The 11,835-nt window shown below is 39.2% G+C and overlaps 2 protein-coding genes across 2 annotated transcripts; one reads left to right on the top strand and one right to left on the bottom strand.

The window, feature by feature from the left end:
* Window positions 1-2,754: 2,754 nt before the first annotated feature.
* Window positions 2,755-6,586, top strand: cunh17orf67 (chromosome unknown C17orf67 homolog). The gene is made up of 4 exons (XM_007544854.2): window positions 2,755-3,004; window positions 4,060-4,160; window positions 5,829-5,953; window positions 6,542-6,586. The coding sequence occupies exons 1-3, from the start codon at window positions 2,947-2,949 to the stop codon at window positions 5,943-5,945; spliced, it is 276 nt and encodes a 91-aa protein (XP_007544916.1). The 5' UTR covers window positions 2,755-2,946; the 3' UTR covers window positions 5,946-5,953; window positions 6,542-6,586.
* An 855-nt stretch (window positions 6,587-7,441) lies between these two features.
* Window positions 7,442-11,083, bottom strand: cbx8b (chromobox homolog 8b). The gene is made up of 5 exons (XM_007544844.2): window positions 10,897-11,083; window positions 10,721-10,764; window positions 10,476-10,541; window positions 10,262-10,328; window positions 7,442-8,960 (listed from the first exon to the last, which is right to left on the bottom strand). Exons 1-5 carry the CDS (start codon window positions 10,963-10,965, stop codon window positions 8,079-8,081), a joined length of 1,128 nt encoding a protein of 375 aa, XP_007544906.1. The 5' UTR covers window positions 10,966-11,083; the 3' UTR covers window positions 7,442-8,078.
* Window positions 11,084-11,835: the final 752 nt, after the last annotated feature.

Raw genomic sequence — 11,835 nt, 5'->3', positions numbered from 1 at the left:
ACGCAGACTCGTTGCCATAGCAACTGACAACAATGCCACTTCATGTTTTAGGATTTAACACCAAAAACATTCAAGAATTTTGCACACAGAACAGAATATTCAGTATGTTGTTGTAGGACGTTTTAGGCTTAATGTTTAATTAATAAATAATTGCTGTGGTAGATTAGCTACCCCTTCTAACTTATTGAATTATTTAGACATACAAACTGTAGCCCAAAAAACGCACATTTCATTAAAAAAAAAAACTAAACAAAAACATCTTATTGCTGTCTTACCTTTACTCATTGAAATCCATGCACCACTAATTCTGCACAGAAAGATCCGTTCATCCAAAGCCAAGTCTATCCTCGCCATGTCTTTTCTACTTTGTTTAAGAATCATCAAACTGTCTCGAAGCAAAACTTTCAGCTCCTTGCTGGTCTTCCTTTAGTTAATATCTCCTGCTTCAATTGAAAATCCACTTTAGAAAACTGTGTAAGTGTATAAATGTAGTCTTTCATGTTGTCTGAAGAGATGAGAAAACAAATATATTGCTGTACTTGACTTATTTACTGTGTGGCTAGCTCCATGGCTAGCTCACTATGTCTTACTCTGCAGTTGTGGAGTCACAATATCTGGGTTCATGAGCGCCCCCTGCCATGAGGCAAGAGAACTGCCTGCCTCACCTCGAGTCTGTTCTCTGTCGTTTCTGATCGCTCCTCCGCACACAAAACACGATACACACACAGTTAGTGACAACAAACACTGTACATTATATACATAAGCGAAATTATGGAAAATCAGTCCATATATTAAATGTTTTTTAGCCGTTTTATTGCTGGCGTACAGACAGGTGCTCTCATAGAACGGCAGCCAGTGCAGTTAGCGAGAGGTTGCGCAATCCCAGGTGAGGCTCTGCTCACTGCTGCCTCTTCACTTCTGAGCATTTGAATGGGAAAATGCGAAAATCCAGCGATTTTGGAGAAAAAAACTAATCAGAATTGTTTAAGCTAAGGTAAAAAATAGATACTTTATAGTAAAAACCACAGGGTGAAAATAGCAATATAAATGATTTTATATTATTTTTCCATGATGACAGGTGAGGCAGAGACCGCACGTCACTGCTACAGACCCATGCAGCCTAAATTGACATAATTCAGCTTGAAAAAATAATGGGGGAAATATTTAAAAAATATAAATACTTCTGAACAATTGGGATGTCTTCGTTGTGAATATCTACAAGATATTGACCAGAATAAAAATATTTCAGGCGATGTAAAGAAACGACATAAGGAAAAGCAGATTAAAATACATGTTCGTAGTTTTCTATTCTGTTCTATCCATCAATTTGAGCGGACACAGACGTAATCATCTCACATTTAATAAATTATCTTTGGTGCGCTTGCCTGAGGTCAAGCTTACGCATGCGCTGTGGTGAGATCCCGTGGCACAATGACACATTCACACAATGAGAGGTCAATATCTGCGGTCGACTGCTTCCCCAGAATTAATCAAGGCAAATTGGTTATTAAACTACCCACGCTTCTAGAAACACAGTGATGAGAAAGAAACCATGAGATGTGGAAACGGAAGTGATGACACAAAAAGACGTGTTCCGGAGTGCTCTTTGCATTCTTGTGTGACACACAAAAAAAGAAATAGCATAGAAATATTTTATTTTAAGCGTTTCACATTTGATTAAAATCCCAACCCAGTTTAAACGAGATATGAAGGTAGTATTTCTCCTCAGATGGTATCTCGTATAAATCATTTCATAAATCAAAATACATTCTCAAGGAAAATGTTATCAAGTTCGCAGCAGCTAAAATTAGCCAATGGTGTGTTAGCACTGCCATCTAGTGGTCACTCCTCCACATGCCTGCAGTTCGTCACTCCACTAATAAAATGTCATGTTTTTCTGAGGAGTTTTCTCACTTTCAGCATTTTTATTAAATCAGTGTGTTATATTATTTACTTGACTTGCTAAATTTCTTTAAGCGATGTTTTTATTAATTCAATCCTGTATTTCACTGAGCAAAAGTCTTGTACCACAACTAATTTCTTTGCAACTTTGCTCCTTATAAGTCAGACTTGGGCTTAAGGTCTTGACAGCAGCTGTTTTTTTTTTGTTTTTTTTTGGTTCACTTTAATTTAGTACCTGAATTAAAGCGAACAATGGCGCCATGCTGTCCAATTTGTGCTACAAAAAAAGTTGATGAAAGAATAAGCAATCTTTAAAATTAATTTAGCAGCAAAGATAATATAGCAGAGATGCAATATGCGTCATATGTAGGAGACTAGCTGGGCAATGGACTTTATTAGGTCAAATTTGCCTGTTCTGTTTTGCAGACAGAGCTGGGTTAATTCTTCATGATGTAGTTTGGTAAGCTGTTGGAAACACACCTCATACATTTGGATCCATGTTGATTAAAAAGTTATGCAATTGCTGCAGATTTTGGTGTGCATACATGATGTTAACTAAGTCCCCTTTTATCCCCATTCTCAAGCATCGTTATCATTTCAGCAAGTCGTCTTTGCCACTTTCAACAGAAGAACTGACTGCAGGCTGGCAACCTGTTATTGACAGAGCCCAAGTTAATAAAGGTCACAGTTGCAAACAAGAGAGGGAGGAGTGGATTTATATGTAACTGATTTATATGTAACAGTTAAATTTTTTTTTTTTTTTGAATATTTCTCAAAACCTATAGTCTGGAAATAAATACAGTTGAAACAAGAAATTTATATTCACCAAATAAAAAGACATACACATATTTTTCCTCACTTTCTTCAAATTTGGAAATTTACATACATTTGGCCTGTTATGTAAACTTCTTCTTCACCCACAAACTTCTTCCAAGTTTGTGGACAAGGGGAAGGGGGAGGAAGACAGGGAGGAGAGATTTCCTCCCTTCACACCTTCTGTGCTGCAGTGTGGAGCTAAGAGCAGCAAAGACTCAGGCAGGAAAGATGAAGAGGGAACTGGTGATGTTTCTGCTTTGCCTGGTCCTGCTGGCGACTGAAACAGGTAGGATTGCATAAAGCTGAAGGTAAAACCAGAGACACAGAGAAAAACAGAGAGATATTAGCACTATTTAATATACTTATTGTGTATCTTAACTGTATTTTTCCCCCTCCCCCCCCCAGCAATTGGGAAGCTTCTTTATACAGATTGTGAAGAAAAAACTTATTTATCATAATTTTTTTACAAGACTGTTTACTTTTGAAGACAGATGGAATTCCCATGGCTAGTTATTTTATTATCCAAAGCATGTTGTTTTTGCTTTCTCGAAGATCACTAAAACTCCCGGATTTCAAATTGTTTTTTTTTGTTTTTTTTTTAAACATCCCTATTTCTTGATGAGAAAATTGCCACGTATTGCTGTGAGGCCCCAGCCGCAGCAGAACCTGCAGCCTCAACACCAGACGGGGCCCCGATGTTGACAGAAGTAGGTACTGTTTCCCTGCAGCTCGCTCATGTGCCAGAGGAAGACAGAGCCTCCCCGGCTGCATGCTGGGGTCACGTGCTGCTGGGAGTCCCTCTCCAGGGAGTGTGAGGGATGAATGAGCACTTTGTTACCTACCCGGCCTCCAAACACAGCCCTAGGTTCAGAAAGAGAGAGCGAGAGAGAGAGAGAGAGAGAGAGAGAGGACAGAGAGTCCTCATTCTGCAGAGACCAATGTTTACAGGAGCAGCTCCCCTGGGATTGGCTGTGGGGCTAAAAAAAACAAAAAACAAAAAAAAAACCAGCCTCATATCAGCGCATAGAGCCTAAATAGCTCGGTCTGTAGGCTGTGCTGGTTGAGGAAGGATGTTGTTGTGATTAGCCAATACCCAGCTGTGACAAAACCAGCTGACATGTTTATGGAAAGACAAACAAAAAACAGGCTGAGGTTAAACTCCGAGCTGAGAATACCAAGAGGAAGCACTCTGACTCACATCCACACAGCCAGGAGCTGAGAAACTGCAGTCCTGTTTGGAAATCGCCTCAACCAGAGGCGGAGGGGAGGAGGGGGGAGAGACTGGGAGAGTGTATCACAAGACAATGAACTGTGCAGACAAACTGTTTGTTTCCTCCTCAGCTGCCAATCCTGTCATCAGGGAGAAGTTTGCCAAGCAGCTTCTTCGCAGCAAGAGGCAGGACAGGCCAGTGAAGGCCGGCCATCCCGATGAACCAATGAGGGTAAGGCAAGAAACGAGAAGAGCCCAGTCATAAAATATCTCACATTACAGAGTATATTTCACTCGGTGTCATATCTAACATTTCTTTGTAACTTAGGCTTTGTTTTACTGAGTAGATCAGAGCGTCTAAAAGTTTTAAATCAGTAATCAATCGCTTTCCTTTAGTATGGGCTATTTAGTTTATGCGACACTGAGGTGGGTCAGTTTCTTGTATTTTGTTCTTCAAAATGGGAAAGACAAGCGAACATGATACTCAAATGAGGAGAATGAGTGAAATTACTTCACAAAAATAACTTCTCGTCTAAACTTCTTCATATAGAGGGTCAGGTGAATATATAGTCATTTCAAACAACTGGAATTGGATCTTGGCACCAGGTACTGTAAATAGGACGGCTGAATAAATACGATTGTATGAGTCATAATATGGGTGCTGTGGCTTATTGCCCAGGGCTGCATAGTCTGTGTGGGTGGTCCAAGCTTATTGATTTTTGTACGTCCAGTGAATGTGGAATGTGTTTTTCCACCAGTGTTGTGCACAGTGTAAACACTGTCACAAAACACACCATTCATGGAAAAAGGCTAATTGCACTGAAAATAGTGTCAGACTGTAAGTCTCTGAAATTAACATTGAACAAATAAATACCCCTTTGTGTACATGATTACAAAATTGTGTTTTGCAGAACTGGCTTTCTTGGTGGAGTTTATATTGAATTTGTTTGTCTTTAGGAAAAGCAGAAAAAGGAAAAAGTCAACGACGGGATGCAAGCAGGCATCCAGGGAGTAATTCAAGCAAAAAGTGCCACTGGCTTCTGCTTTTCAGCTGCAGCTCTTAAAAAAAATAATAAATGCAAAACATGGAGGCTTTAAATGTAATGCAATGTGTGCATTTGCAGTAAACCGTATCAGTGCTTACAAACAAAATCTGTCGGAAACAAAGACAGGATTGTACTAAAGTTTCTACTCTGAGTGGATATGAATGTGAAACAGCGGTTTTTTTTGTTTTTTTTTTTGCATTGGGTTGCTGTGAGCTGTTAAAGTGAATCATCATGTTTGTTTGGAAACTTTGCATTATGGCCATGTTTATTTCTGGAAGCAGTGAAACATCAGTTTGAGTTTGATGCGTCTACTTGAGGTTTTTCTTCACCGTCCTGAAAAGGCCTCCTGTGTTACTGGATGCCAGTTTGAGATCAGATTTCACTTTGAAGAAATTATGGCAATCAGTTTTTTTTTTGTACTATCTTATTTTGATGTGGTCGCTATCACTGTTTCCATTGTGAAAAACAGTTCAACTTTCTTTTATTGTTCAGAACGTCATAATTGTTATAATGAGACCTGAGGTTTTTATCTGCTGTCTGCAGGAGTTTACTTTCATGGGAAGGCCTCTGTGTTTCACTGTTTAGTATTTTTGCAAAGCTGTTAAAGTAATTATATATATATATATAAAAAAAACCTCAATAAACTCACACGAGTCATGCTTTTCTGCACTCATCTCTCTAGTTTAATTTTCCAGCTGAACTGGAGCTGAATCAGCGGGGTTTCACTCTGACTCTGCGGTCCTCCCTGTTAAAGTTTCAATTTAGCAAACTGTGAAAACGAGCAATAACTTCCTGCAGCTTCCTGCAGCTTCTTTCCCCACACGTCTCCTTCAGGTGACTGCATCTCTCCACAGGAACATCAGCTCCGCATGCAGGCGCTGGACCAGAGGGCCCAGGAGAGCAACATGGAGTACTGGCTGAACCCCCACTGCCCCCCGCGCTGCGACAGGAACTACGGACACCCGGTCTGAGCACCAAGGTCTCCGCCAGTCTTTCCACGTTCAGTTTTCGGATCCAATCCGTGCGCTAAGTTTTCGCTAATAAAATCAAAGCTTTGCACTCACAATTTTACAGGCCTTCGTTGTCTATTCAAACATTTTAATGAAGTCCTTACGAGGCCACATCGGAGCTTATAGTCCCTGGATCAAATAGTCAAATTATCCTCTCCTTCCTGGACTTTCTTGTATACCAACAAAACATGTCCGCTTGCTTTCTTCCGTGACGTTTGTATTTATTCTTTTCAAAATTATTATTATTATTTTCCATTTGTAGTTGCGTTTATGGCTCAGCTCAGTTCAGACAAACCTTTCTCAGGTCTAGTTTGGAAATAGTCCCGTGTGACTGATTTCTATTAAACCTGCATTGCTAAAGCGCTGACGGTGAAAAGATGCTGCTTCTTTCTCCAAACAGCTGCTGAAGTAAAACCAATAGGCTGGTTATATGTACATAAATATATGTACATATAACATTATTATGCACACTGCGTCACGAATTAATTTGCTTATTTTTGCGTTCATCAAACACGCCCTTATATTTGTTTATTTTTGTTTTTCCTCTCTGCTTGCAGAAAACGACCAGGAACGACGGGACACGAATTTCACGAAGGGATCTTAAAAAAAATGAAAAAGCAAAAACTGTTCTTCCTTTGATTGTCCTTCAAACTCCAGACGAAGACAAACTAATACAAAATGTTTTCTAATGTAGAAGAGTGTAGTTCACGTATTTTTCTAGTTGTAGATTTTTTTTCCCCTTCTGAGTAACAATGGACAGCAAAATAAAATAAAATAAAACAATGAATAAATACCCGTGTTCAACCCCTTTATTACTATTATATTTTATATTTCCAAATCAAACCATATGCTTTTTATGAATGCATAGCGCAGGGTAAAGCGGCACGCAGTCCATACGGAATTCGAGACTTTAGTGTCTCATGGCTCTATTAAAATAAATAAATAAATAAAAAATACCGCATACATGCGCTGCACACAGTCTGAGATGTAACAAAAACATTTTGTGAAAACACTTAAATGGCCCATTGAAATTTGTATAGAAGAAAATACACAGAAGCAGACAACTTTAAGTGATGCGAATGATTTAAATACGACGGGAATGTGCAGGTTAAATTAATTGTCAGTTTAAGAAGCCTAAAATAAAAGCTCCACTTTCTATCGTTAGTTTGATTAAATCTAACCCGGCCTAAACTGCCTTAGGAACGCAATAAGGATTTATTAAGACTTTTATGACCATTTCAATTTCAGGAGACTTATGGGTTTTTTTTGTAAAAGCACTTTGAATTGTCTCTGACTGAAAGGTTCTATATAAATAAAGTTGCTTTGCCTTATGAGCCTGAGGCCTTGGCACCTCTATTTATTTGTTTGGAAGGAGAAAAAAAAAACAATCCATAATCCTGATAGCTTAGAAGAAGGTAATAGGACTGGAACAAAAAACAGACCTTAATACTCAAAGATATCAGAAACTCAATTGATTTATTGAAAAGCATCTAAAAAGCAATCTGACAACTTTCTGCTATGGCAAACATATCTATAAAAAAATGTAAAATGACGTATATTCTTGGGGAAAAAAAAAATTGGTAAATGCACCTTGGAGGGGGAAAAAAAAGTTTAATTTAATTTTTAAAAATGTTAGAAATACAAGACATTACAAAACTATTTAGGACAACAAAACTATTTTTTAATACTTCTGTATTCAAAGTGCTCTAGTTGTTTTTTTTTTTTGTTTTTTTTTCCCCCAGATATACTGTCGGGATAACCAGTTAAAGTAACAGGTTAAATATAGGACATGGGGATCTTTTTGTTTTGAACTCAGCTTGGAAGATATGAGGGGGAAAAATACATTCTAGCTGGTTTTAGGTTGAAAAATAGTGAAAATTTAGGAGCTCTGTACAGAAAGCAGCATTCTGCTGCAAAGGAAACGTCACATTCACCAACACATCAGGTAAAACGGACTTCATATCATTTGGTCAAAACATTAAATATATGCCAGAATTTTGTTTTTTATATATATATGTACATATAACATTATTATGCAATACTCCTTTATATATTACATACAGCTTTGCTTAAATATCCCATAAACTTTCAGAATCATCTTTTGTCCTTGAAGAAGCCCTTGGAGGTGCTGCTCTCCTTGATGGTGACAGTCAGGAAGTTGGCGGTCACGTCCGTCACCAGCACCTTCTCCACGTTGCTGAGGCACGGCCTCCAGGCCGTTTGGTCCTGGCTGTCGTCGAGCCTGGTCGGAGACCGCCTGTCCAGAAAGTAAGGCTTCTCCATCGGCGGCAACTCCGTGGGTCGGCCGCGGCTCGCTTTGTGAGGCTGCTTGAAGTGCGCCACCAGGTAGCCGGAGCCGTCTTTAGTCCTGTGTGGCTCCATGCTGCGGTGAGAGTGGAGCTGCTTGTGGGAACTCCCGCGGGAGACTTTCTGTGTGTGGTGATGATGATGATGATAATAGTGGTGGTGATGGTGGCGTTTGTGGTTCTCTGAGTGTCTGTGGGCCAGCTTCTGCAACCTCATCTCCTCATCTCCCTGAAACTTGGACAGTTTGTGAGGACCGCGTGTCTCCTCCTCCTCTTCTTCTTCTTCTTCTTCTTCTTCCTCCTCCTCCTCCTCCTCCTGCTCCTCCGTTCCTCTCTTGCGCGGCTCGGAGACGACCGGGCTGAAGTTGTCGTCTACAAAGCGGGGCTTTGGCTTCGGCCCCCTTTTTTTGGGTGTTTGGACGTGGCCATCTGAATCAGTCTGTTGAAGGGAAGATCGCTGGTGCTCGTGGAGACTCAGTTCAGAAGGTCGCACGCGCATGCTTTCTCCACGGTTGACGGCGCTCGGTGGGAAGATGGTGGGGACGACAGCCCTCAGGCCTTCTCTGGCCCTGGGGGTGAAGACCGGCTCGGGGGTTGGGTACGTAACATGCATCCCTCGAAGCGCTTCGCTTCTGAACTCATAAGACTTGGTTTTACCTTTAGCCTGCGCCTAGAAGAAAATAATTTAAAAAAGCATTTTTAAGTTACAAAAAATAAAAATAAAAAAAATAAAAAATTTAAACAACATGACAATGTTAGTTTTATAAATTAAATCTACAAATGTAAAGGTACTTTTCTATCATATTGTTACTTTTTTTAAACTTTTACTAACTTTAGTGAACTTACCAAGTTACAATAAAATTACAACCACTGTGATATTACAAGATACAGCATCATCAGCTCCGAGACAAACATATTTTCTGTTTAGATTAAATCAAAGCAAGTGCAACAGCTTTCCTTACAAATTACTAATCAAGCTATTTTTTTTTCAGTTGCCATGAAAGCAAGCTGCTATGTTTTGACTAGTTTCACAAAGTATAATTTTCCAGCTCTCACATCATTGGCAGACAAGAAACATTTTACGTGCACTTTAACTGTTAATAAGTAATTCAGAAACTAACAGCTTTTTTAGGTGGTTTATAGCAAGAATGCAACAGTAAGACTGACCCTTCCTCTCAAAAAAAGAATAATTAAAAGGGTTTTAAAAAAACCCTCACATAGTTAATCTAAAGCGAACTAATATTAGGCTTCATATTCAAGAAATAGTTGAAAAAAAAATATTCTTAAGCTTCAGAGAAAATAAACTGATCCCTCAAAAATAGCTTGAATTAATTTTGTATTTGTAGATTACAAAGGAAATAAAGGGAAATCCAGTTGGAACATTTTAACCTTGTGCTAAGCACACTGAGCTCAGAAAAGATTGGTAGAAATACAACAGAAATTAAGGTAGAAGAAATAAATAAATAAAATGAGTATTTCATCCCAATTTCAACTGACTTAATAAAATTAAGCCGTTATTGGTTCTCTAGCTGTAGACCAGTCTGTGCTGTATGTAGAAATAATCAAGGATGAAAAATCTAAAATTGAGGTCAAAGGTGCTGTGGCAGTAGATGGATTTAACAGCAGTTGAACCTCCAAAAGAAATTCAGCTTATTTATATGAATTATCATTACATATATTTCTGCTGCAAAAAAACAACAAAAAAAAAACTTTAAACAGGGTACAAAAATTAATGTCTCAGCAGACAACTGGGAATAAGAACACTATTTCCAATACCAAGAAGACACAAATATGGAATTGTTAACATATATATATGGTCAAACAAAGTTATTCTTCTCTTCTGTTGCATCTTTAGTTTGTCCTTACCAAACAACCCCCACAAAAAAACAAACATAAAAAAGACAAAGTCGACATGAGGAAGTCCAAAAAAAAAAAAAATCTGGTAAGAACAAAATGCCATAATAAGTTCACCTTAAGCAGAAACGTCTTTGGTTTCGGTCCCCTCTTTTTGGGCCCATACAGCTCTCGTTCACGCTCTCTGCGGAAAGAAAACACCAACAGGCATCCATAATGAAGTGTCATGGGAGCAAAGTGCACGGAGTATACTGTCTGCACACTTACTGCATATATTAAATTCACTGCTTATATTCAGAAATGCTAACATACGTTGTAATATTATAATTACCTCTGTTCGAAAGCGGCAAACAAACGGGCGTCCAAAATGTTCTCCTCAGGCTCCCAAGTGCTGTATCTGCGGAGCAGAGCATTAATCAGACTGACAGGTCTGTGAGCGGACTCGTTAGCCCCAGAGCTAAAACCCATCGAGCTGATTTTAATCCCGCTAGCTTCGGCGAGCTAACCACGGTCAGTGGACAGACAGCTCTGCAGCGGCTCGAAAACATGTATAAGAAGCGGTGTAGCGATACTTACTTGGGCGACCATCCCTTCCATTTCACCAGGTACTCAATCCGACCCTGCATGCCATCAGAAACAGAGAAGGACTCGGTTAGCTTGCAGAGGCAACCGCAGTGTTACACTACGCTGATGTTAACGCTGTATTCGGCTCTCCAGCAGAGGAGAGCAGAGCAGATATGCCTCCCTCCTACCTTCCTTATCCTCCGCTTGATGATAGACTCGGCCGCGAATACCCTCTCCCCGACGGCAGACAGCTCCATGTTTACTCCAGTGCTACCTACCGTTAGCCTGATGGGCGCTAGTTGAGCAGATATCCCCCTCCTCTCACTGCACTTCACTCTCCTCCCTCCTCCAGAATTCCCGACAGACCATAATAGTACCGAACAGCATGGACGTCAGCACATTTTTTTATAGCGTTGCTAAGGAACCGCCGTCGAAGGAACCACGAGCTGGATGGCCATTGGCTCAGCCGTTGCTACGTGAATAGGGTTTCTAAGTGGAGGAGGAGCCGGGGTGTTTTTTTCTGGAGTAAAATGGTGGCCTATTTTTTTTTATCCGCGCAGCGAATGAATCGTCTCACTAAACTTATGTAACGCCAACAATGAAAATAAATAAATAAATAAATAAATAAATAAATAAATAAATAAATAAATAAATAAATAAAGTCAATAACCATGGACGTGACGGTATTGCAAAAACAAACAAACAAGCAAACAAAAACAACAAAAAACATAAAACAAACAGGCCAAAAAACAAAGAAAAACAAACAAACAAACAAAAAAAACAAAAAAACAGGCAGAAACTGAATATGTGTCTGCTAAGTGTTTAATAAAAATGTTAGAAATTTTGACAGTACGAACCCATTCATTTATTTAGTTTAGATTGTCTGTCTAGCTTAACCGTAGTACCCCTGGAAATATGTTTGGAAATGTAACCTATTGTGCAACATTTACATCTTTATTATCATCATTAATTTTTGCATTTACTATGTACACACCATTTTATATCTAAACATCTGTTATTAGTAAGTTAGGGCATGCAAGCTTTGGTCTAAATTCCACAAATGATACTATTCGGCACTTTTGCTAAAAAGAAAGAAAGAAAGAAAGAAAGAAAGAAAGAAAGAAAGA

Source organism: Poecilia formosa, unplaced genomic scaffold (assembly GCF_000485575.1).
Source record: "Poecilia formosa unplaced genomic scaffold, Poecilia_formosa-5.1.2 Scaffold11, whole genome shotgun sequence".
Taxonomy (NCBI): domain Eukaryota; kingdom Metazoa; phylum Chordata; class Actinopteri; order Cyprinodontiformes; family Poeciliidae; genus Poecilia; species Poecilia formosa.
Note: the sequence above shows the minus strand (reverse complement) of the source record. Positions and strands in the feature narration are given on the sequence as shown.

Excerpts from the sequence above, each read along its gene's own strand:
- cunh17orf67 (XM_007544854.2), top strand. The coding sequence starts at position 2,947 with ATGAAGAGGGAACTGGTGATGTTTCTGCTTTGCCTGGTCCTGCTGGCG. Across the intron at positions 3,005-4,059 it reads CCTGCTGGCGACTGAAACAG|CTGCCAATCCTGTCATCAGG; the intron begins GTAGGATTGCAT and ends TTTCCTCCTCAG. Across the intron at positions 4,161-5,828 it reads ATCCCGATGAACCAATGAGG|GAACATCAGCTCCGCATGCA; the intron begins GTAAGGCAAGAA and ends ATCTCTCCACAG.
- cbx8b (XM_007544844.2), bottom strand. The coding sequence starts at position 10,965 with ATGGAGCTGTCTGCCGTCGGGGAGAGGGTATTCGCGGCCGAGTCTATC. Across the intron at positions 10,765-10,896 it reads TCAAGCGGAGGATAAGGAAG|GGTCGGATTGAGTACCTGGT; the intron begins GTAGGAGGGAGG and ends GATGGCATGCAG. Across the intron at positions 8,961-10,261 it reads CAAAGACGTTTCTGCTTAAG|GCGCAGGCTAAAGGTAAAAC; the intron begins GTGAACTTATTA and ends ATTTTCTTCTAG.